Here is a 27,965-nt window from a genome sequence, read left to right as displayed (position 1 = left end):
ACCGGAAGCCACTTTAAGGCAGAGCTCGAGGTGACAGGCGAGCGAGCAGTGTTGGGAGTACTGTGGCGGTTTTCTGCGCTCGGCTGGCGGAATGGCCCGGGCGCTGCTCGTCCCGTCTCCGGTCTTCCACCCCTAGACGCCCGAGCCGGACCTCGGCGCCAGCCCCCCGGCGCGGACGCTGCCAGAAAGCCGCTGGAGCCGACGCGTCTTCAGAGGTTGGTTCTCTCAGGCTGCCTGTTCAGGTAAAGGGCTCCCGGTGCGCTCTGAGGGGCCGACAAGGGACCCTAGCGGGGGTGGTGGGCGCTGGAGGGGGCAGCCTCGCAGCCTCTCGCGGATCTAGAGTGTCTGATATTTAGTCCGTGCCTTTTTAAACCGAATTCACTCGGATCCCGTCTATATCGGGATGGAATTGGTTTACCACTTAGTCACTTAGGGCCGCTGGCAGGTGTATAAATCAGAGGAAGACACTGAAGGGCTTCGTCAGATCGCCGGCGTCTCCGCATTCGCACTCGAGCGGGCGCGGGGTCGCGTCTGGGCGGCCTCCCCCTGCGGGGCAGACCCCGGGCGCTCGGAGGCGGGCGCAGCGTGGGGGGTTGCCCTCGGCCGACCGAGGGGAGGGCCCGGCAGCTGGGGGCGCCTTCCGGCGGACCTGCGACCCGGTTGCAGCCCAGAAGTTTGCGGGCTGTTTTCACATTAACTTTGAAGGCTCAGAAGTCGTCGTCCGCCCCTCCGCTCCGAGAAGCTCCCACCGCGTTTCCGCGGCGCTTCGCGAGTCAGTTTTGCGAGCCTCCGGGACTCGCAGGACGACCCTCTCGGGAAGGTCGGTTAACAAGGTGAAGACGAAACTAACCGTGGAAGGCGCCGGAGGGGCCTCTGGGATGGAGGGAAGCCTGGGCGCGGATCTCCCGTTGGGAGGAGGCTGGGCCGAGGATTCTGGGGTCGCCTACCGCGGGGAGGGGCGGGGGCGAGGCTTGAGGACACCCGGAATCGGCCGCGCCGGGCGTTTCCTCAGCCGGGCGGCGCGGAGCTGCGCAAACCGCCGCTGCCGGTAGGAGGCGTCGCTCGGACCCGCGCTCCACGTCCGGGAGTCTGGCGGCGGCTGGCCGGCCAGATTACTGAGTTTGGAGCATCCGTTTTCCGAGGACAGCGCTTGGGGTCGGCGGTGCAGGAGACCCGGGGGCATCACGAGGTGAAGGGTGGAGCGGTATGTCGCCTGCAGCGGGGACCGGAGGAAGTGTCCTTCCAATCTTATTTTTCTGTTATGCAAACTAATTGAGGAACTAGCTTCTAGTGATTTCCCCACTCCAGCCGCTCCTGTTCTCTGCCTGTTTCTCAGTTTTATTTCCGAGTTTGACGGAGGGCGAAAGCAGGAAAAGTTGTAGTGTGTCTATACAAACATATAAATAAAATTGGCTTACTGTCTGTTCTGCCCTGATTGGGTGTCATTGGAGTGGTTATGTGTGTGTGCGTGCGTGGGGGAAGGCACAGCCCGATTTGGTGTGGTGGAGAGGGAATACCACTGTCTATGCCAATTGTGCCTTGAGGCAAGAGCACCAAATGATGAATAATAACTCCTGGCTTGGCTGCTTTCCAGTTGATTTATGTCTTATGTCAAGACCCGCTTTGGTGAAGCTTTCCCTAACAATGCCAGCGCACACTGAGCTCTCCTTTTTGTACCTTTTCATTTTGTGCTTATTGTGTACCCTAACACTTCATTATATACTGTACAATTTTTTTTAGCTCAATCACTGTGCACTTTTTACACATCGATTCAAGAATCTAATTAGATCTTTAGTATTCATATTTCTGAGTACTCAATTTTATCATTTTGTTACTATTGACCCATAAAGGCTAACAGAACTAGTCATTTAATAGGAGGTTTTTCTTCAGTAATTAAGCCAAAAATATTACGGAACATCTACCTTGTGCATTGTGTTAGGCACTCTAAGTGGGCATCTGGGAAGCATACTTGATGAAGTCATGAGCCCTTGAATCAAAGATCTCTTTCAATCAGCTGGACAAGAGAGAAGAGGATTAATTGCTTATCACCAACCCAATGCGTAGTGAATATTTTAAGAATTAGTGGATGGTAGATTGTGGAGGAGACACCATGTATTATTTTAAAAGTTTTCTTCGGTTTTTACTTTATGTTCTAGTTTGTTTTTTCCCCGAGAGGTCTTATTTTTGAAGAAAGCACTCCTCTAGCATCAGTAGTAGTTCGTTAGGAATCTGAAATTGGTGTGTGTTTTACATTCTTGTGTAATTTTTCTGTAATATGCCTTCATTTGCCTTTTTTAAAAATGCATATATGTAACTTCTGAAGACAAGAACAAGGAGGCTCCTTCTGAGTTATGAAGCTGTCTGGTTTCTAAAACTGTAGTGGTTTTGCTGATGAGCTTCTGTTGCTAAACAAGCCCTAGTACTCCTCCTCTAGTTATTTAATAGGAGGTTTTTCTTAAGTAATTAAGCCAAAAATATTATGGAGCATCTACCTGGTGGTGGTAATGCTCGAGGATTGCAAAAATAGACCCCTAAGATTATTGAAGAATATATTTGAACTTTATAGAACATAGAAGTGCTTCAACAGTCGCCTGGCAACATTTCATTTGAGAACCCCTGTTTACTGAGTATATCTTCATACCCCATATTCACTCACTATTTAACTTTGAGGTTTATCCTTCATTTGAACTTTTTTTTACACAGAAACAGTTTTTGCCACCTCATGAGATAGGTGACACGTAAACAACTGTAAAGACAACCACAAAGCAGCAGAGATGTGGTTTCCCTGCTGTCATCAAATAGATGCACATATTTCTACCCTGCATCCTCCCACACTACCCTAGACTTCAAGTGAAAATTCATACCCAGCAGAATTAGAAGTCATCGTTTTTTGTCCACAAATAAATGTCAAGAGCCTTTTAGAAAACACTGTCTCTCTTTTAGCTTTACCTGCTGTGGACTTTTGAATAGTCTTAGCTGCTTTAGAGTCTTGATTTCTCAATAAAATTTAAGTCATCCATAAAGATGAAGTATAAAGAGAGTGACTACAGGGATTTAGTCACAGACTAAAACAAAACGTTTTGATGAATGAATTGGATTCAGTTGTTGTCAGCTTGTAAATGATCTTCTTTCCTTTCCTGGTAGGATTTTTAGACTCTGAGGAGCAATTGGAACTAAACCACATCATGGAAATGGAAACCACCGAACCTGAGCCAGACTGTGTAGTGCAGCCGCCTTCTCCTACTCATGACTTTTCATGCCAGATGAGACTCTCTGAGAAAATAACTCCATTGAAGACTTGTTTTAAGAAAAAAGATCAGAAGAGATTGGGAACCGAAACCCTGAGGTCTTTGAGGCCAATATTAAATACTTTGTTAGAATCTGGCTCGCTTGATGGGGTTTTTAGATCTAGAAACCAGAGTGCGGATGCAAGCAGCTTACGTAAACCTATGGTGAAAAAACCCCTGGAAATCAATCCATCATGTCCACCAGCAGAAAACAACATGTCTGTCCTAATTTCTGATGGGACAAATGTCGGGGGCCAAATATCAGAAGCCCATCCTTCCACTGATGCTCCAGAACAAGTGGTTCCAATCCAGGATCACAGCTTTCCATCAGAAACCATCAATGGGACAGTGGAAGATTCTACAGCAGGGCACTTCCAGACTGATCTTTTACACCCAGTTTCAGGTGATGTTCCTACTAGTCCTGACTGCATAGACAAAGTCATGGATTACATTCCAGGGGGTTTCCAAGACAGCGGTTTTACAATCCAGTACATTTTGGACACCAGTGATAAGTTGAGTACTGAGCTCTTTCAGGATAAAAGTGAGGAGGCTTCCCTTGACCTTGTGTTTGAGCTGGTGAACCAGCTACAGTACCATACTCACCAAGAGAATGGAATTGAAATTTGCATGGACTTCTTGCAAGGCACTTGTATCTATGGCAGGGATTGTTTGAAGCACCACACGATCTTGCCATATCATTGGCAGATCAAGAGGACAACTACGCGTAAGTGGCAGAGTGTGTCCAACGATTCCCAGGAGCACTTGGAAAGATTTTACTGTAACCCAGAGAATGATAGAATGAGAATGAAGTATGGGTATGTATTTATAACTATTTTAAAGCTGTTGTTAAGTCCTTTAGAGAAGATTAAGTTAATAAGCTGATAGGGTAGTTTCTTTCAGTAGTAATCTAACAGGTTTTATTTTTTCCACTGTGGTTCTTTCGGATGTATGTTTCTGATTTTTCATGTTGATTGAATGTAGGCTGTTTATTTACCTAACCTGATGATAAGACAATGAAAGTTTTGTGATTTGAGCAATTCAGGTGTCACTCTGTGCAGTATGTGTGTGACCAAGAAGTTGCACAGCCATTGAATGTTATGAATCAAATACTATTTTAATCACGTAGGAGAGCTTGGAGCTTGCTTTTGAAAGAAAATCCATAATGAATCTTATTACAACATAATATCTGTTTTATATGATTTTAAAGAGAACCACAAAGCAGTTTAAAGTTTTGCATATTGAATAGCTGCTATTAATTTAAAAGAAAATAGAGATTTCTGTGACTTTTTTCATTTTGAAAGGTGTAATTTTTCTATGAATGATTCAACTTGAATCATGCCCAAACTTGTTAAAACTCTTTTTTTAGCTTTTTTAAAGCTTTTTACCATTAAGTTTATTCTTATCTTACAGATAAAGTAAATTGTTTCACAATTCAGGTTATTTTTTTAGACCTGGAAAGTCTTATAACAGTCTAGAAAGGAAAGATTTATGTTAGTGGGTATGTTTATATATCATTTATATAAAAAACAGCCTGTGTGTGTTTGTATGCAATACAGGTATGTAAGTAATTTGGTTATTTTAATATGGATGTCCAAGCAATATTCAGTGATTGGGAACTGAAGTTTCCACATTTGAACTCTTCTTTAATTGAACTTAAGAGTAAAGAAGAAAATGATAGTTGCCACATGCAAATTTCTAGTGCAAAAATGGCTGCATAAAAGCACTAATGTGTATATTTCTAAGTTGTTTCTTCTATAACATGATTTAAAGTGTGTGATACTAATAGTTATTATTGTATGACCAAGAGTAAGGATTAAAATGATAAGAGGGGAGAAGAGCATCTCTGTCCATGCTCTCTTACCTGGGAGACCACAAAGGGAACCTGACAACACCACAGGTAATTAATGGCCTGATGTAGTACTGAGAGGGATATGGAAGAAAAATACGCTGATTATCCTAACCTAGAAGTCCAGGAGAAAAATGTCCTTGAGAGTATTCTTTGTACACAGATAAGTTGGGTTGCACTACCAAGTATCTGGAGAATCAACAAGTATCTGGAGAAAGAACTGCCAAATGATGGCAGTAAACCATTTCCAGGTTGTCTAATTCTTAGTCTTGATGTTAACCTATGTCTTAACATAGTGCCAGAGCACCGTTGTTACTGAAAAACCTGGTCTTTTTTTTCCTTTAACTTTTCGTGCTCCCATTTAGTGTTAAGTAAGTTTTCTTTTACTATTTCAATAGTCCAGTTATATAGTACACAGATCTGTGTCTTTTTTAGCAACTTAATTATCATCCGACTAGAACTTTGCATTTCAAAAAGGGTGTGTGGAACAAGATGAGAAACAATATAAAGCCTAAGTTTAAAGGCATTATATATATATAGAAGACCCCTTAGGATAAAAAAACTAAGATTATATCAAGAATGTAGTTTTCCTGGTCATAAATGTTTTATCTTGACAATATAATGCATTCAACATTCTATCTTGCTTGTGTAGCTTAATTCTTAGATCCTTAATACAACTAAGTACCTTTAAGTCAGCATTGGCAGAGAGAAAAATGTTTTTCATTTTATCTTAAAATATTGTTTAATGAGGTATTGTCCAAAATCTCTGTTGCCCATGAGCTAGCATTTCTAATTGGTATGTCATGGGTAATTAATTTTATATACTCTCAAAGCCACTCTAATCCTTCCATCTCCAGATTGCAAAACTATGGGGAACAGTGGCCTCCCACTTCACTCTTATGAGCAAATTTTCCATCTGCTGAGTACTTAAGCATCTTGGTACATTAAGTTTCTATCTGTTTGAATTGGTCAGGAAGAAACTAGTAGGGTTATTGGCCAACACATTGCATTTTGTTAACCAAGAGCAAGGCAAAACAGATACTTAAATCCCAGAAAATCCAGGAACTCTTTAAGGCCGCAGCATACTGGATATTTTATTCTTTTGTAAAATTATTCTGCTGAAGAATATAGACCCATAAGCAGACATTGTTGGATCGGTTGTAAAGAAGTTGCAGTGAGTGATTTCCAAATCAGTTTTAACGAAGTAAACTAATATTTATGTGACACTTGAGAGGAAAAGTATGAGTGAATTATTATAATTACTGTTGCCTCTACTTCGTTAATGGTAGTAAGTGGTCCTGCCCTGATAAAAATAGCAGAAGGAATTAACAGTTAACTACTAGTAAAGTTAAGTTCTTCATGAACTCTAGTAAAAAATGTTCTAAGATTGTAGCTAGCTGAGTGTCAAAAATTAGGCTTTTAGGGACATTGACCTATATGGTCATTGCAACCTGATTTTTCTTGTATTCCAAAGCGATGTTGTGTTTCCTGGCAACAAGATACAGATAACGGCATGTTGAGCCTTGCTGAGAGATTCACAAACAAGCTTGAGCAGCCCAGGTTCACATGGTTACCACATTATTTGGCTAAAGCTATTAATCTCTGTGGTCAGGCCTGTAAAGCTGGTATATCTGTGCAGATTGCACATAACCAGGAAGTGTGTGTTCAGCTGTGTATATGTCCAAGTCAGACCCAGCAGTCTTTGGATTTAGGAATAATGAATGGCAGTAGTTTATCCCACTTGTTTTCATCTGTATATGATTTAGTAAATCATCATTATATACTATATAACGTTTCATTGTGTGAGCATGGGGAAAGTTCATACTTCTGGGTATCTAGCAGATAAAAAAGTGCAGTTTCAGACTGTGCAAATAAAATTGTTTCCCAGATCTATTGGATTAAACATCTAAATTAATCCAAATTACATGTGCAAGTGTTCATCTATTCTCAAAAAAGAAATTGGACAGGAAGTTGAACTAGATAATTCACAGGTCCTTTCTAACTATTTAGTCAAGATCTTAGATACTAAAAACACATTTTAAAAAAGATTTCAATAGTAGTAAATACTAATTTGATTCTCTGTGATGAAATTATTTTAATATTTTCCAATTTTTCATTCACCCTGGATTATGATATAATCCTACTTCTCTTTCTCACTGCTTTTGTACACTTGCAGATGTTTCTTGCCAACATCTACTGGAAACTAGTTGTATGTATGCTCTCTCCACATTTAGATGCCAAGGCCTCTTTTGCACACAGGATGGGCTTTGGAGACTTTCCAAATACACAGTTAAGAAAACAACATCTATTGTTTTATTTTTTTATTGAGAAAACAGTGTCTGCTTATTAAGAAAACAGCAGTCATCCTTAGTAGAATATGGTACTAAATGGTAGGACTAAGCAGTTTTAAAGAGCCTCACTGTGTGGAATACTGTTGTGGATATTTGAAATTCTGGAGAGAATGTGCAAATCTCCTTTTAGCAGCTGAGATCACCATTAGTTTTCACATTACATTCATTTTAAAGTATGCCAGAATATTCGTGTTATTATCACCCACAAAGAAGAGGTATTGTGCAGACCTTATTTTGGAGGTAATCCTTGGTAAAAATATGACCAATGGTTATTTCTAATTCTAAATTTCCTGAAAGGGGGAGGATAAAGAAGAAAGTTGTGTACCCTGTAATTTTTCTCAGAACAGTGTTCTTTTCTTCTGTTTTAGAATTAAAACTGATAAAAAATGGATTTTTACTTGCTTATGGCTTAATCCTAGAGTATTGTCATAGTTCTGGTTTTGAGTGATTTTGATTGCTAATCACTCTCAGAATTTTTTTTTTAATCCAAGGAATAATACCATTGGATGACCTAACAGGAACTCTGAAAGAATACAAGGAGAATTGCATATTAATGATAATGAAGACCATATACTATTGTGTTCTATATATGACTTGCAGGGTGGATTATGCAAAGTAGAGCAAGCTTCTGACTCAACTGGTATAGTTAAATTAATCGTTAGCTCTGGCTTGCACAGCTGTGATGATGTAGGAACTAACTCATTATGTGTTATTGATAACGCTGGAGAGAAGAGAACAGCTGAAACTTACTATGCCTTGTGACTTTTTGGTAGTTCTTGAATATACACAGCTGGATGAGTTTGAATTTATTTTAAAAATTCTTGCCTAAGAGCAAGAGAGAGCTCCATAAGCAAGAGCTTGTTTGAAGTGACTTTTCAAAATGTGTGCCTTGTGCTTTAGGATAAAGCAATTCAATGAATTATTTTTTTATACCTCTTTATGCTGCTATTTACATATGAAATAAAACTAATTGGCTTCTGTCTACTAATCCGGAGAAGTTACTGGGTCTGTATAGAGCTGTCATGGGAATCAATAGCAATCATTCATTTATTCCCTTTCTGGTTTTTTTGTCAATAAGCAAATTAGACTTTTTTGAAGCAGCTGTCACCTGGTTTCAGGTTGGGGTCATTCTGTTGCTGATACATTGTGACAATGAAAATGAACCTTGCAAAAAGCAAGATGTATAACTTAAATCAGATAGTTGGAGGAAATAGTTTATAAGGTTATCTGGCAGTTCCTAAAAGTAATTGCATGATACACTATGCATTTTCTCATTGAGTTGACTGTAAAATTTTTACTTTTTATTGTACATGAGCAGGGGAAAAGTGATGCTCCATTCAGCATTTAAAACTTCATTCTTCATATGTATTATATGCAAAAAATACAACCGTTCTCTTGACTGGTTAACTATATTATGTCCCTATAAATCTGTTTCCTACTGTTAAACTAGAATTTCTAGATTCTAGATTTGCATTCTACCAGAAAGCAGAGGTAAATTAGTAAATCCCATCTGTGTATCTGATCTCAATTAGTGATACTTAGTTTTATATTGGGTTTGGGGGCTCTTTCTAAAGGGAGAAGCAGTATGTAGCCCATACAAACCTTGACTACTCAAGGAATGCTACTAAAATACAGCCATTTGAGGTTGTGATTTCTATGGCCTCTCTTATTTCTTATCCCGTTTTGAGATCTCCAGATTCTGCATCCTTAGTCTAATAGTAATAATTTTAATCACATTTAAACTAGGACCTCTGAGGTACTCTTAACCTAGGTCAGCGACCTTTAGTAATTACCAGTATCCTGCTTGTAAGTTGCAGTTGCCTTTTTGTGGAAGGAAAACTTAGGTACATAATGTTTATCATTTGTGCAAAGGAAGAAAATACATTTTAAGTTAAATGATGATTTCTTGGTTATTCTGACAGCTTTTTATAAGGCTGGGTCACATTGGACACTGGTACATCTTGGAGGAAACTCCCTTTGTAGTAAAAGTAGTTGAGTTTCTCTTTAAAATAAATTTGGGAGTCTTAGCTCAAGTGAAGGGAATGTAAGTGATTTTGTATCTTTGGAAGACACTAAATGCTGAGAGTTTAGCTAATTTCTATTTCACTTGGGGTTTGAAATTGTCAGGTAGTAGCTGAAGATCTTGGGTTGAACTCTACTTTGGAACATTATAAACAAACTACATAAGGAGTAAAATACTTCTAAAGTTCACCATTTCTAGGAGCAAGAAGTCACATTTTAGATATGAAGAAACTTATTCAACAAAACCAAACATTTTTGTATTTGTAGATTATTTATGGCAAAGCTTTCCAGGGAGCAGAAATTAAAATCTCTGTGTTAAACCTAATTTAGCTCAGTCCCTGCCACATTAACTGAAAGGCTCAGATTTCAAATACAGATGAATTCATTCTTAATAGGGGAACTTTAAATTACAATGGGGTAGGTTCCAAAATACATTGAGATCTTTGAAAATAAAGCATTTTTATGTAAAATAAATTAACGTATTCAACTTGGTAGTTCATAAGGATTTATATTTGATCTGTACAAAAGCAAAATGGCAGTCTTGAGCCAAATATAACCAATTCTATGATCAGTAACTCAAGTTTTAGAACTTGATTATATTAATAAACTTCTGTTTGTGAAACTTCCAGATTTTCTTGGTGACCTAGCCAGTTGCTGTTGTTAAGACAAGCATAGAAGGGAGTTAACTAAGCATTCCTATTTGCTATGTCCACACAACAAAATGTGCCTGTCTCCTTGATCTTTCTCTGCTGTGTGCCGTTTACTTACTGGTAACACCCACTTGACCAGTAAAGAACCTTTGCATGGTCATCACAATGAAAGGGTAAGCTTATATGAGAGTGGGAATGCTGCAGTGACTGTTCCGTTTCACATTCTACAGAAACCAGTAATTTGCAAGTACGTGTGCTGCAAAGGTTGTGTAAAGAGTATATTAGAATCTGCCATGACTAAGTTTTCTGAGAAAGAGTTCGGAAAATTTGTATTCTGTATGCAAATGAATGTCTTTTATTTTGGTGCTTTTGCTTCTGAGCATAAGGAAGGATTTGTGAATAGTTTTATGTTGAAACAGCACTTCTTATAATAGTTGGAAAAATGTTTATTTTAGGCTACTCTTACAGGAAATTCTCTTTATTACATTTTTTTTTCTTTTTGGATTAAGAGATTCTTAAACTGTCCCTTCTCATTTGACATATAGTCATAGAGTTTGGATGACCTTCTTTGCTGTATATTTTTACCAGCATTGAATAGTCACTGAAAAATGGCAGGGGTAGGGACCAAAAGGTGATTTTTTTGCAGAGTAGTACACCTACTTTCAGAATCTTGCCTACACCCTGTGATCTTCACAGCTCCTGCAGCTGATCAGGGCGTAGAGGGCAAAAGGCACAAAATACTCTAAATAATTTCCTGCTGTGGTTTGTCTTTGGTTTCTGACTGTCACCTGGTTTTGCTCTTTCATTTCCAGGCATTGAGAGAATAAAAATAAGCACAGGAGAAATACTAGGTTTGCCTTCCACGGTAATAAAAGAAAGATCTCCCTTAATGGGGGTAGAATATGTAAAACAGAAGGAACTTTGCTTGCTTTCTGACATTTGGATTGTCCAAATGCTGCCACACATCAGATGCATTGTGTAAAGTGTTCTGCAGTTAATTTGTTACTAAAAAATTATTCAGACTGTCTTAACTGGTAAAATTGAACCTCTCAGAGAAACTTGATTTTTTGGAATCCCTCTCCCCTAGGAAGAGTTAACTGATTTTTAAGACCCTGGTGAAAGGTTTTATAGTCATATCTTTACAAAACCTAGACCAAAAAAAAACGTATCTCTTAATATGTTTTCTGCAAGAAGTGCCCCCTCCCTTTTTTTTCTTTCAGAAATTTTTTTTAAGAACTCAGGGAATGATGAATCTTCATAGCTTGTATATATTTAAGTCTCTAGTACTGAGAGCTTTTTACACATTTCTGGGTTCTCATAAGCCATTCATGAGTATATTTTTAATTCATTAACTTATCAAATAATTTATCTCTACTAATTGGGGGAAAAAACAAGGCTAAGCAGAAAATTCTGAATAAAAATCTTTTTAAAAAGTAATTTTAAAATTGATCCATAAATTAAGCTAATAGATGGTAGCTTACTGGCAGTTATTAGAGGATATATTTTATTATAATAGTTATTTATAATTTGTATTTCATTTAGGTGTAAATGAGTTACGAATTTTTTGAGGTTAATTGAAAAGCAATTATTTTTAAGCAAAGTTTTATAAACATATATTTCAGCCCTCTTTAGATGCAAATTCTGTATTCACAAAATTGAAGTAATGGGTATTCATGCCTTCAGTACATGGCAGACACTTTTATTGCCTTTGAGGTAAGATAGAAACCTTTCAGTTTTGAAAATACTGCACTTGGCAAAGGGGATACTCATCTTCATAAGCTATTGTGTACTTTCAATACCACCTATTCTCATGGAAATTGTCAGTTCCTCTTCAGGCCATAGATGAACTATGTCTCACTAAGTTACCTTCTAGGAGTCTCAGGACATGTGACTGAACTTGGATAAAACTTAAGGTTGTGTGACATTTCTGACATCTTCAGAATGCAAAATTTAGTCCCATGCTTCTGTAAAAGTGAAATCTTTTGATCTCATAAATGTAACTTTTTATTTATGAAAGATCTTAGACTTATCCAAATCTTATTGGAAAGTTCATTTGTATTCTTTGCTTTGATCTGGTAGTTCTGTAGTAAAAAAAAAAAAAAGCCCAACATTAACAGTATTTTAGTAGGTTCTTCAAGTGGATATTGTAGTTTGCTTTTAGTGGTTACATGGTGCAGAGGGGATTTTAACATATGATACTATATTTCCAAGAAGTTTAGGAAACATTTAGATTAGGATGGCTGTGTTTTCATACAAAGTTGAGAGGAAACTACGTTCTATGTTTGTTTAGTTCCCCACATTGTAGAATATAAAATTATAAAAGCTTAAAAATAGGGTATCCTTTCATTTAGGAAACCTAGCTGCCTTGTCTTTCCTATCACTGACTCATTTTTATTTCACTGTGTTCATTATAGAATTATAGAATGACTTTAAGGCCACAGATTAGATGTCTAACAACTTGTAAATCAGACATGGGGTTTAGCACACAGGTAAATGTGATTCTCGATAGCATTCACTCACTAACTTGCTGCCTTCTTGTTCATCTGTTTCCAAGATGTCTCAGGAGGCACTAAGGGAGCAGCACATGCAGTCAGAATTTAGCCTTATGATGATCGCTTTTTAAAGAGTGATCCCCAGAGACTCACTGTATCTTAAAGTGGGGAATATTTTACCTACCTAAAAATCTTTTGAGGGTTTTAGAACAAGTCCATGATCCAAGTTTGAAGTTGATTGTTTTATAGAGTGACCTAATAAGCCTCACCAATCCTGCCTTGCTATGTAAGGATCTCCTTAGAGGTGGGCAGATTTAATTGAGAGTCAACATCTGATTCTTAACTTGCCCATAACTACTGTGAACCATATGCATAGTAATGTTCCCAATTTTGATGTACAGGTATGTCACGTCTGTGTCTACAGCTACTTCTGGATACAAAGGGGGAAATCCTTGTCACCAACTGCCAATGTCATCATAATGTAGAAGTTAGGTATAGAATTTTAATCTCTGGTAAATACTGGAAGTTGTTGCCTCTATGTAAGCATTTATTGATATCCTTTATTGCCCCAATAGCTCTGTGCTATTTATTTGAGCCAATTTTAGCAAAAATCTTAATAAGTAACAATAAATGAGAGTTAATATGCTTCTAAAGCAGAATGAGTACATAGTCCTCTGAAGTTTAATACCTACTGTGCTTTCACAAAATTACGTTGGTATTGTATATACCATGGCTTTGATTCTCACCACCTTGTAACATATTTTAAGGGCTATATGAGCTGCCAGATATTCCAGCATTGCTAAATGAGTCTGGAAACATCAAAGCGAGGTATCAAAAGCCAGCTATATTTTGTGCGCCTGTGAAATTTCTTCGGCAGCAGCAAACATAGCCTATCTGTCAGGCCTGTCTCGAATCTGTAGCAGAAGAGCCTAAATTGTCTCCACTACATTTGATCTTTATCGTTCTGTCATTATGACCCTCAGTTTTGGGAGAAATTTTCACTTTACATCATAGTAATAAAATAAGACCTATTAAGTGTGTCTAGTTAGTCCAGCTGATTATAGAGTGGGTGTTAATTAGTTTGAGGTCATGGGTTTATCCTTGTAGAATCCAGTTAACTCTTACAGGCAGGAAGCCAGTGTTCTAAAATCTAACCTATATGATTAAAACTGTACAGAGTAGGGTTCAGAAAACTTTATATGTAATTGACCTTTGTTGAAGTGTAAGGTCAGTGTTTAATTTGCATCATTTTCCCACTTAACTGTGTTCCACCTCCTGCAAATCCTGTGTCATTTAATGGCACCATTATCTGGTCACCTAGATCAGAAACACGGAACATATCCTGAACACTTTCTACTCCTTTAGCCCCACATATAAACATCCTCCATGCAGTTAACTCTTAAATACCTCTCAGATCATCCCTACTGTTGCCTCCTTAGTTCTCTCTTATTGTTTGCTTCATGTGCCATTCTAATAGCTATAGATGGCTAAGCATAGAATAATATTAATAATAGATTAGCATGCTAATAAATATTTAGCAAATATGAGTCCCTCTTCACCCATCCCCACTTTCCCCACTCCTATCCAAAATAAGCAAATCAGCCCTCCATGTTACTACTAAGTAGAAACCTTGTTGAAAATCCATCAGTAATTCCTACTGCCAACAGAATCAAGTCCTAACCTCTTAACCCAGTATACAAAGCTCATTATCTGGCCCCAGCCAGCCTATCCAGTACAGTCTTACCCTCTTATCATCATCCTGCCACACACAACACCCTGACCTCCCACATGAACTGCATGTGCTACATGCCCTTGGGTCTCTCATGCCTTGCTTGGTTAGCTTCTTCAAATGTCAGTCACTGTGTGCTTGGTGTCCTGCCTCTCATTGTCTGCCCGGAGCCTGGCCAGACTTGGCTCTCCTTTCCTCCACTCTGGATTACCTCCCTTGACCACCTTTCCTGACCTCTTTTCCAGCAGAGATAGTGCCTCTGCCCCTGAATTGTTCACAGACCACCTTTGTGCCACATTTTGCCCTGTGCCACAGGGTTTGCTCGTCTCTCTCCTCTCCCCACTGTCTCTGGCATTTTGCGTTTTTCATCTTCTTATGCCCAATGCATAGCCCAGTGGCCTAATCAGTGTGTCTACTTACGTTTTTTTTTAATCATCACATTTCTTTTTGGTTCCAAACAATTTATAAATAGAGAAATTGCCTAAAATGGTTGCACTCTTTACTGAGCTCCCAAATGCATAATCCTAAGAACTGTTTATCTAACAAAGAGATCATGTTCTTACTAATTTGTTTCATTCAGTAATAGTTTTCATTTTCATTACAGCTCTATCATTTATATTGTAGGTTCTTTTTACTTTCTTTTTAGTATCTGAAATACACATAGAAGAAATGATGGTGTATAGAGCATAATTTCTGACTTAGTGTGGGTGTTATTGCTCTGTGCATGGATAATATATGTCGGAAAATGTTGGCTTAATTGGTATGCCAAGAGATTTGTTAAGTAGGAGGAAGCCATTGTTTTAAAGCATCTAAATTATGAGAATGGGTGTCCTTTCAGAATTTTAAATTAGTTTTGTATCTGCATTCTTAACATTGGTATGTGTGTGGTGTGTTTGTTGGTAAACCATGTGGAAACAGTTGTTAATATTTCAGCAGTTCAAATTCATCTTCCCTTTAAAAATTAGCAGTCTCTTTTTTTTCTGATTCATCATGGTAGGGTTATATCTTAGCTAAGTCAATTTTGATCAGTTTAGCAATGTGATATATTTAGTCAAATCTAAATCTGCTGCACAGTGGTTCACTATCTCCCAAACTCACTTGTTTATGGCTATTCCTCAGTAGGGATGCCCTTAGGCCAGATAGGGTTCTTATCTACAGGATTATTGCACTGCTTTTACAACTACCCCACCCCAATCTAGCACTGTCCTCTATTGGTCAGTTTTCACCCATCCTGTATTTACTACTTCAACTCTTTATCACCATCTGCTCAGTACTCTTAACTTCCTACCCTTATTTAAGGCTCTGAAACCCTAGACTTGCCCCTCATTTCATGGCCTGACATCTCTCACATTGCCTCTGCCTGTTATACCCTGGTTTCCTCATCTCATACATACCCGTCAAGGTTTTCCTTTTCCAGCTGTCTGTGCTGCTGCTGCTGTTCTTGCCTGTCCTCATCCTTCTTCCAAGAAACTAAGTGCTTAAAGAACTTTTTTTTTTGTTCTTCCATACAACCCTTTACATACCGGTAATATTTCCTATTATTTAAACTGTTCCTACAAGTCTTTCTCTTACAGAGATCTATCTTGGATTGATCAAATAAAGCTTCATACTTTTCCTGACCTTTATCCATTCCTGGACGCCAGTAACCACCTCCTCTCCTTAGTGCCGAATGCCTACTCTGTCCTCTCATTCCTAGAATGTAATTTATCCACTGATGAGTTTACATGTGCAGTTGTACTGCTTCTTTGGTTTTATATTTTAATTCTAGAAGCCAGGGACTGCATCTGTTTAATTCTTTGTGTATTTGCCTAATACAGCCCACTATCACCATTACCACACATATGTGACTCATAACTACTTTCTGATAATAGGAAGCAATGGTTTGGTAAATAAGAGTGATGGATGTTGAACATTTGGCATCCATATTGCATGCATTTTATACTGATGCGATTGAAGAGAAAAAAATTCTTGGCTTTGGATTTTTTAAGCATTCCCTGGTTAAGGGACAGCAGGTGGCAAATTAATCTTATAAAAAGATAATTTAATGTTTTTCAAATTTGTTGTTTTGTCTCTGTCAAGTCTAGAAAAGCATATTGAAAATCAAATAAGCTAAAACAGTACTTTGACTCATCAATCCAAAGAACAGTTGATTGTAGTAAATTAGGATTTGTCATAGGAACTTCATAATGCCCAGAGAACTGAAACACAGAGAATGTGGCGAAAGCTGCAGTTTTAGATGTCTTTCTCATGCAAATCATTATCTATGAAGTCTTAATAATACAGGCTTAAAACAGAAATAGCTGGAGTGATATCCAGAATAAAATCTGATGCTGCAACAGCAAAAAGCATTGGTTGTTTATAGTATAATGCATGTTAACATTATGACTGCTGCTTTAAGAACTCCTTAAAGAAAATACTGAAGATCTGTTAACTTGTAATTGGGAAGTTACTGGGAAATAAACTTTAAGCAGGAAAATCTGTTTAGAAACAAAATGATCTTAAGGAGAAAGAGGTTAGCATCTCTCTGCTCAATGGCAACATCAGATTCTCCTAAAATGAAGTGAAAATTTTGTTTAAAGCAATTTGGTGTGAAGTTTAATTTAGGTATAGGAGCCCAGTTTTCAGTGTTTTTTTTCTTTTTAAGAATTTCCCAGAAACGTTTTCTTTCCTTTTGAATTAAATATTCCTGTTTACTGTAAATCATCTAAACAAAAGTGTCCGAATGTGATTTTAAAATACACTTTATTTTCTTCCCATTTCACACTTAATTAAAATTATATGTTCCTTTTAAGACCACATCTTTCTTAATAATCTAAGCAAGAAATGAAGGTTTTGCTTAGCTCTTTAAGAATTTTTAAAGGAACATATTTTTTTATGTGTTCCCTGGAGCCATCAATGAGATATGTAACTTGAGCTTTTTTTCCTAATAGAAGCTGATTCACAAATTATCAACATTAGAGTGGAGGGTGAGAAATAGATTTTCTTTCCCTAACATTTGCCAGCAGTGTTCATTGAGAAGTGTTTAATAGGTAGTAATGGGAAAAGGGGAGAGATGTGAATAGGTATTCATGGGAAATAGGTATGAAGGGGAAAACCACAGTTACAGGTTTGGAAGACTACTTTAAAGCCTTTATCATGGTACTTCTATATCTATCTTAGCATATTAAAGGGACTGAAGGACTGGTTGCAGAAGGAAATTGTTTAGCTTTGTGTAACCAAGTGTTTCAAACATGGGACCACAGAATGCTTTTTGCCCAGAATACCATGAAATAAGTGTTCCAAGAGCAGAGTTTGGAAAGTGGTGTTCTAACTATCAAAACCCATAGGCCAAAATTAATACCCTTTTCAGAATCCTAACTTACAGCAAGGAAGTAAGTTAATTCTTGGGAATATCTGTTCAGACTTTTAGATTTCACATGAATCAGTTCTAAGTGTCACTGAATCTAGAGTATCCTGTGTATGGACATCCATTTACAGATCTGTGGTGGAAAGGTAGCAACTATAAGGGAATGTATTTGGAAACTTAAGTCACTCTGCTGATATCTATGATGTTATTTTATGATTTATTTCTTAATGTTTTCTTAGGGAAATTTTGAAACATACACAAAAAGAGTACAATGAATGTTTTTCCAGTTACTTGAAATAATGGTTTGGCTGTTTCAAACAATAGGTGAAGTTCCATTAAAAAGGAAACATAAATGTTTCAATTGGACCACCCTTTACAAATTATTTTCTGAAATGACTCTGATCTGTATAGTTGGATTTCCACTCCAACAGTATAGAGATGTTTGTAAAGTACTGATTCAGTAGCAGCAGACCAGATAACAAAATGACAAAAATATTCTCATAGGTAAACTTCGTAATAATCCAAACTGTTTTCCTCTTCATGTTCTGCCAACTTTTTTCCCATGCACAGCATAAAAGATAATATTGATCTTAGATAGATTAGCAGTACTAGTCTTATCAGGGATCATTGTCTTTTTCTCTTTTCTTTTTTCCTGTCTCTGGAACTAGGCAGTATTGTATATTCCTTTATTGGCTTAGGTAAATTGATGCCTCTGAAAAAAGGACAAGCTTCAAGAGAAGTTTCTTTTGTTTCTCTCTTTTCTATGTCAGCTTCATCGTAAAACTGACTCCCTTATTGGCTAAGACCAGGGTTTGCTTTATCCCACTGCGTTGGATAGGGTTGGGACTGTGTTGACTGGTTTAGGCCAGTGATGCTGTGGGATAGAATCAATCCTACCATAACTCCATGGCCTGAAAGTTTGGTCTTCTTAAGAAAAGGCATGGAGGAAATGAGGAAACAACTATTAATGTCTTTTTACTCCAAATAAGGCAAGTTTTGAAAATTCTGCAACATGCTTGCTATATGCTATATTTTTAATGTCTGATGAGATGTTTAGGTATTTCTATTTTGCAAATGTGTTAATATTAAAAGTTATTTCTTTGGGGGTTCTTTTTAGAGGACAAGAATTTTGGGCAGATTTGAATACCATGAATGTGTATGAAACAGCTGAATTTGACCAATTGCGAAGGCTGTCCACACCATCCACTAGATGTGTCAACTCTATTTATCACACAGTCTGGAAAGTCTTCTGTAGGGACCACTTTGGATGGAGAGAGTATCCTGAGGTATTTACAAGTTTTTTTTCCAAAAAACATATTTAAATTTTTTTTTCACTGTAGTTTCTTTCTTTCCAAAAATGACTATAGATAGAACTACAAATTAAAGAGCTTATGAATGTAAAATTGAATCTTACTGATAGAAGTAATACTTTTCTCTCTTGATTTTTCTGAAAATGTGTTTTTTTTTCCACTAACCTTCTGGAATCCATAAATAGAATACAACTATTAAAGAGAGAGAGTATGCTTTTCCCCATCATCTTCTGCAGAAGAGACCAAGTATTTACAGTGCTGAGTACTCAAACTCCATGCTTCCTTTGAAGTAATTTTAATGAGATGATGTAACTTCTGGCTATATGTGGCTCATGGGTACATAATGATTTGGTCATGTTGTTACTCTTAGCATTTTAGAAGTCTAGTAGGAAACAATCATTCTTAAGCCCCTGAAAGAAGTACTTAAAATATTTATTGAGATGTGGTCAGACATATCAGTCATTAAAGTTATGTTATATGTGCACATGCATCCTTAGTCTGAGATGGTGGGAATAGCTAATCAATCAATCACAAAGTAAGGTTTTATAATGATAATGGTTTACTTTGCCTCTGAATGAGAATTCTGAGTAAAGTTTAAACACCCCGGAAGGGACTTAAGAAATTCACTTTCCAAGGATCTGACTTCTTTAATTTGATTAACTTCATTTCCAACATTACAAAAGGGAAAACTGACTTATCTACCTAAGGCACCTAGAAAATTACCTAGTATGTTATTACTATAAAATACAATATTGAACTAAAATTTCTGACTCTTCTTTTAAGTAATCCCTAGTAGCTAATACCTTCCAAAGAGAATAAGAGGCTGTTTGAAGTGTAATCTCAGAATACTTGGACTATTACTGTGTTTTCCTCTGAGAAGTTTCTAGGTTTGGAACTTAATTGTTTACCTTTAACTGTAAATACTACCATCTTTAATCGCCTTCTGAAGATTCCCTTAAGAAATATAAACAGAACAAGTCTCTAGGGCATTGTTAGGCCCTCAAGATAGAGTAGAATAGTTTCCTGGGCCTCATATGTTTCATAATGTGGAAATCTATGTTTTTCTGAGTAGGCAGCACAGCTCTCTTCTGCATCATTGCTCTAAAAAAAAAAAGAAAAATTCTAGACAAAAGAATTAATTTGATTCACTATATTTATTTAAACTTTTCTGATGGTAATAGCAAGGTTAACTGTTTTTGCTTTTAGTTAACATTAACATTTTTTATATTTAATAATGATTGTTTATTAATTTGCTCTTTTTTGCCATTTGCCTTCTGTTTCCTACTACATAGTCTATTATTCGATTGATTGAAGAAGCCAACTCTCGGGGTCTGAAAGAGGTCCGGTTTATGATGTGGAACAACCACTACATTCTCCACAACTCATTCTTCAGGAGAGAAATAAAAAGGAGACCCCACTTCCACTCCTGTTTTATACTGCTGCCATATTTACAGTAAGTGTCCAGTGGAAAGTCTCATCTTTACTCTGATTTTGTGTAAATGTACAACTGAATGCCAAAGAGACAAAGATTTTAAATTAAGAGACTGATTCTTAACTCTAGAATATGAAATTCTGAGTCATCCTTTGAGTTTTAATTCTTCAGAAAAGAGTTCATACAAGCTACAGTTAACCTAACACTAAAATTAGATTGAGTATCCTATTGGATTTTTTGAACGCAAAATCAAAGTAGAGTTAACATTTTTCCACAACCAAAAGTAATTATATCTGGAGTGAGGCAGAGTTTTCATTTGCCTCCTTTGTGGAAAATTGAGTTTCCTGATGACATCCTTCCATGTTTTGGGACTCCTTCTCAGTCCAGGTCAACTGCCAGGGCAAGTAGGGCAAGGTGGTAGTCTCCATTTTTTTTACTTGAGTGAATTTGCATGGGAAAAATTCACCTTTTCAAATAGTTTGCATTCCTATCTTCCTGTAATACTAAAATTACCTGACATACTTTTAGGTTAAGACAGAACTCATCCTTCTCAATTGTAGCTGAGCTCTTCCATTTTCCCAAGTGCCATTTCTTTTTTCCCTCCCTTGCCCATTAGCACATGTCCATAGATGGATGCCAAAAGGTGTGACACATTACCACTAGCATAGCCATCTTTGAAAGTTAGTATCTCTAGAGAAATCATTATCTACTCTAGTTGGGTATACCGTAATTAAATCCTGATTTAAAAATGATGCTAGGTTTTCTTGGTTTTATGAATTTAGGAGGTAAAAGGTAATATTGGTTGGTCTCTTGTGCTTATCTTTGCAGTGAAGATGCTCTTTTTATATTCTTATTAGTAGCTTTTTATTTCAAGCCCAAACTATTTTTTTCTCTGATTATTATGACAGAATCTTAATGACTCTAATTCTGAGATTGCAGAGGGAATGTTAAAAACAAAATACAAACAAATAAAAAATCCCTGAAATGCTTAGTATCCAAAAATAATTTGTAAAAGACCTGTTTTAGAAATGTATGTCGGCTTAGGGTAAATGTGTGCTTTCTTTCTAATGTAAGTGTGAAAATTTTTCTCTTGTATTTTTTAAAATTATAAACCAATAAAAATGCCAATTCTGTGATTTCACTAGCATAGCTGGAGATAGTGTAAGCATCCAGTAGTTAGGAACATATTGTCCTTCTCATGAGTTGTAGAACTCATTAGTGAGACTGACAGCTTGACATACTGAGCCAATCAAGTGAGATGTAACTTCTGTGTGATAGTAAAAATGCTCATTCCAGTGTTGCATTGTTGGGGAAGTTTTACAGAGTGGTAAAAACTGATATGTTTTGATCCTAAGACAAGTAATTATGGAATACCCTCTCCCCTTCTTTTTTAAAACTTAAGCTTGTTTTGTAAAAGTGTGAACTATAAAAATAATACAAGCAGTAGTAGAATTAATGTCACAAATGATTTACCACTTACTATTTACTATAACATAAGTTTACAAGAGAACAAAGAAAGTCACTCTATTCTCTTTTTTAAATTTCCTCTTTAATCTTCTTGTCTGCAATGATGAAGTAAAGGAAGAACTTAGCAAATCAAAATGATAATGTAGACTCTTAGCAAAAAAAGAGCAGGGCAGCAGCAAGTTCACCAGGGCGGGAGGGGCGGTTGTAACCCTTCAGTTGCTAGCTGCCCTGGAATCTGGGGCTGGGGGGCACTCACAATGGCCTCATGGGAGAAGGAATAAGGGAATTAGTTCCAAAAAGCAGATTTCTGAAGTAGGTTCCAGAGAGACTATGATCTTAGCCAGGAAGAAAGGTTTTGTTTTGTTGTGTTTTTAAGTGTTAGTAAATGCAGAGGGTCAAAGAAAGACATAGATGTCATAAAGGTCACAAATTATCAGGCATCAGAGATGCTTAAGAATTGGGAATACTAGAATAGGGAGGTGTTAAGGTGGGATTGGGAGCTGACTATGTCATGAATTTCCTGCAAATTTGACTCATAAATAAGGGTTTCCCTTCTTTATTTTTCCCTTCCAGTTTTATTAAGATATAATTGACATAAACCATTGTATAAGTTTAAGGTATACAGCATAATGACTTGACATTCATATATATTACAAAATGATTACCAGTGAAAATTTAGTTAATATTCATCACCTCATAGTTACACTTTTTTTTTTCCTTGTTCTTACTACTTTTTAATGGGGCTGCTTAAAAGTTCTTGTTTTTTTAATATTTTTAGAGTACTTGAGCTGAGGCTGCATAAGTAAACAAATCTCAGATTTAGGGTTTGGGAGTTCATTTCAGCTGAAAGGACATCTGTCCTGTGCAATCGCCTCATGGTCATGAGAAGGACAGAGTTTCTTTGACTCCTCCCCAAAAAGGGTAAAATGAATTGTTACTTCATCACTGAAGTTGGGTTAGGAAATGTGTTTTAAAATGGCACGGAAAGGGAAGAAGAGTGATAATAAAAGGTGACCTTGGGTTTTGAAAACCGATTCTTCAGAGGTGCTGGAGTACAAGTTCCATACCTTTTGACTTTGCCTCTCTAAAGAAGGCTGGGATAGCACTGTGAAGCATGAAGTATGTCATTGGAATACCCATGAGCTGAATACAAATTCACTGTTTTCAGAAATTATAAAACCGTGTTTGTAACTGTGCTTGATATATTTTCTTAATGCGTGGCAACGAGTGTAGAAGTCCATCAGACAGACATCCATATGCATTATATGTTTTAGCCCAGTTAGGATGTTACCTTGTTAAAAATAAGCATCTGTGGGTAGATGTGGATGCGAACCATATGTAAAATCTAATTTAATATCTTAGGATAGATGAGATTTATTTACACAAGTTCAAAGCTGTAAGTAAATAATGGAGCACATCCTCCTGAAAAAGGAAAGGATACATTTGAAGCTTTCATTTTATGAAACTGGTTTTTAGGCAGGAGCAGTGATATTAGAAAGAACAGGAGGATAGTCTCTTCTCTTATCAATGCCAGCTTTTCAGTATGGCTGAAACAGCCTAAAACCTATTTTGAGCACAGTGGTTGGGACAATCTTGCCTTTCTCCCTCAGCCCAGCAACTGCTGTTGGTAACTTCATATATATGTGTGTGTGTGTGTATATATATCATATACAATTCATATATATGTATACATGTATATATGAATTGTATATTATATAGAATGGAAAGAGTATGTGCTTAAAAACTACTTAGGTAGGCCTAGATTCAGATACTGTCTCTGTGTTTGCTAGCTATGATAGCAGTTTCTTTATTTGAAAAGTGACAATAACCAAGCCATCTTGCAGGGTTATGTAGTTATACTGTGTGTGTACAACACCTGATCTCCAGTTTGTGCTTAGTATAAGGTGGCTTTGATTATGAGAAGCATGATGGTAAGATATGCTCTTGGAGATTAGATGCATGTTCACCCAGAGTTCTAACCTCTGTGTAACAAAACTCTTTTTGAAAATTTCAGTTTCCTAATCCATTTGGCAGACTTGTTTGCTTCCTTGTGACCACAATATGCTGATGAGTAGCACAGTACCCTAACCTTAATCTGAGTCTCAGTCAGGATTGCCTTTTTGTCTGCTTCTTGCCTTATGCTCTGTTTTGAAAATGGCCAATAAATATGATTTAATTTAAGCATTTAATCAGGCAGAAATAAGTAATATCAAAGCTACTGTTTATCTAAACTCATCTTTTAAAGTAACAGACCTGAATTAAAGGTTCAAACATAGGGATTCTTGTGTCTAGAGTTTAGGTAATCAGCTCTACCTTCAGCACACCTAAAGCTATCAAATTTGAATAGTGTTGATGGTTATATGTAGTACTGAAAAATGAAGCAAATACCAATTGTCGGCTTTCAGTGCCTACTCCATGATTTTTGTTTGTTTTTTAAAAAATTATACATATATATATGTATATATACAAAAAAAATATAAGCTTTTTTATTTTAATATTTTATGTCATGTCCATGTAAGCACCCTCTTTCCCAGCTGCCTCCCTGTCTCCCCATCACTTTGCTCCCCCCACTCATATAGCCTGTAGTCATGGTATGTTTCCTTCTTAGTACAGCAAAGTTTGAAGAACTCATATAAATTACCATTGCTCTCTTGAGTTTGTTTAACCATACAAGCAAAAGAGGAGTCCAATGTGTTAAAAGTAAGGATATTTAAAAATTGGCTCTCAGTTTCTTGCTTTTCAGCATTACACTAGAGTCTTCTCCACAAAGAGGAGGCCAAGAGGTTAATAGTAGGTTATCCGTGCACAGGCAGTCTTTGCTCTAAGACTTTTTTACTTAGATAGCATTTTCTATATTTTTTAAACAAGCTTTGAAGCTATGCAAATTATACTAGTAGATATTGCCATAAAGCACTATAATATGAGATGGACTTATTTCTCAGTGTTTTGCGTTGACATTCTTTCCTCTCCCTTTTAGGACCCTTGGTGGTGTTCCCACACAGGCTCCTCCACCTCTTGAAGCGACCTCATCATCACAAATCATCTGCCCAGATGGGGTCACCTCAGCAAATTTTTACCCTGAAACTTGGGTTTATATGCATCCATCTCAGGACTTCATCCAAGTGCCTGTTTCTGCAGAGGACAAAAGCTATCGAATAATTTACAATCTTTTTCATAAGACTGTGCCTGAGTTTAAATATAGGATTTTGCAAATATTGAGAGTCCAAAATCAATTTCTTTGGGAGAAATATAAAAGGTGAGTCAGCAGTATGAAAAGTTCAAGAGAGCTTTTCATAATGTAGTTAATGACAGATGACAGACTATAATAATAATAATATAATAATATAATACCTGCATAAACTTAGTATGTTCAAATTTTTCATATATTAATTCACATAAATTAATTCACATATAATCCCCATAACAGACTTATTAGTAGGATTTTTTATAGAGAGAAAACTGAGTCACAGAAAGTTTGGTAACTTGCCACAGGTCATACTATATGAAGATATTGTGCTGGAATTTGAACCCAAGCAGTCTAGCACCAGAAGCCTTGCTCTAAATCACTTTTTGTGCTGCCTCTCAACTCATCAAACAAATGAATGCAGTATAAAAGGAATACGTGTAGGTTTGAAGACTCACATAATTAAAAGATAGGTTGGCAGAATTAGGAAAGGCATTCTGAAGGTAAGAAGTAAGAACTTGATGTGAAATGGAAGAATGAGCAGGTGAACATTTGTTGGAGAAGAAATGAAAAGAGCTTTCCTTGTCTGCAGTAGAAAAGATAAGTTTAAATTTTTAATATGATCTTTGATGGCATTTTGCTCTTGATAGCTAGCTACTTTAATACTACCTCCCTATTGAAACTATTAAGTTTATGACCACATCATGCTTATTAAGTTGTTCTATAACTTCCTTCTTCTGAATTCCCTGTCCGCTCTTTGTACTAGGAAAAAGGAATATATGAACAGGAAAATGTGTGGCCGTGACAGAATAATAAATGAGAGACATTTATTTCATGGAACATCCCAAGATGTGGTAGATGGAATCTGCAAGCACAACTTTGACCCTCGAGTCTGTGGAAAGCATGCTACAATGTTTGGACAAGGCAGTTATTTCGCAAAGAAGGCAAGCTACTCTCATAACTTTTCTAAGAAGTCATCCAAAGGAGTCCATTTCATGTTTCTGGCCAAAGTGCTAACTGGCAGATACACGATGGGCAGTCATGGCATGAGAAGGCCCCCTCCTGTCAACCCCAACAGTGTCACCAGTGACCTGTATGACTCTTGTGTGGATAATATCTTTGAGCCTCAGATTTTTGTCATTTTTAATGATGACCAGAGTTATCCATATTTTGTTATCCAATATGAAGAAGTCAGTAACACTGTTTCCATTTGAAAAATATTGATACTGCTAAATTATTTGATATGTACTCAATCCAGCATTTGTAGCAGGTTTTGGATGGGTGGGACAGAATGGGGAACAGCTTTGGACATTAATAGGGCACTTTTAAGACCCATTTTTTTAAGTGCTTGAAAGTGACAATTTTTTAAGAAAAACACAAGTTTTAAAATGACCACTTATTAATTATTTACTAATTGTTAGTGTACTCGGTGTGGAAAAAACTACAAGTTGCATACTCTTTCCATTCACACTTGTACATACAGGCAGCAGTGTCATTAGAAGCATTTTTTTAAAAAGGAAACTGAGCAGCCTAACTAATTAAATGTGACTTAAGCCTGGTAGAAGTTTGGCCAAGTGAAGTGAAGTCTGTGCACGAAGTGAGGATTCTTTTTATTTGCATAAATGATCAAACTGACTAGAACTAGTACTACCATACTTATTATTCCCTGTCCAGAGCATCACTGCTGTGATGGAGGATAAGTTCATGAAATTCTTTTGGGTGGAAAGAAATTTTTATTCCCATCAGCAGGACTAGAATGTGCCACCCAACCAGAGAGCATTAGTGACTTTAACTGTTCTCCAGTTTGCCTGGAAATTCAGAGTTCTCTTTAGAGGAAGTATAAAAATAAAAAAAGAACTGTTTGAAAAATTTTTGTCACCAGCATAATTTTTCACTAGTTATATGAAATGTGATTCTCATGTCGTTAAGCTTCAGCCTTGGAAAACTCAGTATCTTCCATTATCCACTCCAAATTGAAGGATTTGAGCAGCTAACTTGGTTAAAGCCAGTCTTAAGGATTAGAAGTATTACTTTATTATAGGGTTCCAGATCTAGGCCCTAACTGAAGGTTTTAGAGAAAGGAAGTACATCTGTAACCAAATTGATAAGGTTTATTACTGTGCTTTGCACAAAGTAGACTCTCAAAAATTGTTGTTGACTTGGAAATATTGTTAAAGGTGGTGATCCCACTCCTATGCCTGCTTTGTCAGATGTAGCTGGGTTGGGTTCCCTGGCTGACTCGTATTTTACACTACTTAATAGAAACACAAACTTGGAAATAGTGTCACTGGCCCAGGTGGAGCAGTGTTAGGTGAATATGCTGATGTCGCAGTTCAGAGAGGCAGCAGCCAGGCCAGGTATACTTTGCCTTAAGGAAAGCAAATACTGGATTTGCAAAAGTGGAAGTGGTTGTTCACAAAAGAATTCACCACAAAATTTTATCAGATACCAAGCTCTCTTACTGTGTTTGTGGTTGTTTCATTTACACAAAACTTTTCAGGAACTTCTGTATTGTTTAAAACAAGATATATTTACACTGATGTCTCAATGAATCAGTCTGTTTAAGCACTTGTCAGGGCTTCCACACAGTTATTTATTTCGCCCTACTTGGTCTCGTTTGCTGCCATTGGCATGAGCAGCCAACTGTAGCTGTTAACAATTCTTTATTCAATTAGAACTTGTAGGCCAGTGATTCCCAATCTTTTTAAAGTTAGGACCTTACCATTGCTTATTTGATTTCATGAAACTTGTTCCTTTTTTTTCCTCTGTAAAGGAAAATAAAGCTTTATGACATATTTATTTTTTTAATAAAACTAAGCAAAAATAAAAGTTCTGGTAATTCTTTAAAA

General features: G+C 37.0%; 1 protein-coding gene across 2 annotated transcripts; it reads left to right on the top strand.

The window, feature by feature from the left end:
* Nucleotides 1-23: 23 nt before the first annotated feature.
* TIPARP (TCDD inducible poly(ADP-ribose) polymerase) lies at nucleotides 24-27,965 on the top strand. Of its 2 annotated transcripts, none has more exons than XM_017650067.3 (6): nucleotides 24-215; nucleotides 3,145-4,102; nucleotides 18,841-19,009; nucleotides 20,326-20,486; nucleotides 24,910-25,188; nucleotides 25,883-27,965. In XM_017650067.3, exons 2-6 carry the CDS (start codon nucleotides 3,186-3,188, stop codon nucleotides 26,328-26,330), a joined length of 1,974 nt encoding a protein of 657 aa, XP_017505556.1. In that variant the 5' UTR covers nucleotides 24-215; nucleotides 3,145-3,185; the 3' UTR covers nucleotides 26,331-27,965. The 2 variants fall into 2 exon arrangements, with proteins under 2 accessions (XP_017505556.1, XP_017505555.1); XM_017650066.3 differs by having other exon boundaries at nucleotides 25-242.

Source organism: Manis javanica, chromosome 3 (genome assembly GCF_040802235.1).
Source record: "Manis javanica isolate MJ-LG chromosome 3, MJ_LKY, whole genome shotgun sequence".
Taxonomy (NCBI): Eukaryota; Metazoa; Chordata; class Mammalia; order Pholidota; family Manidae; genus Manis; species Manis javanica.
The sequence above is the reverse complement of the archived record's forward strand: the minus strand, read 5'-3'. Positions and strand labels throughout refer to the sequence as shown.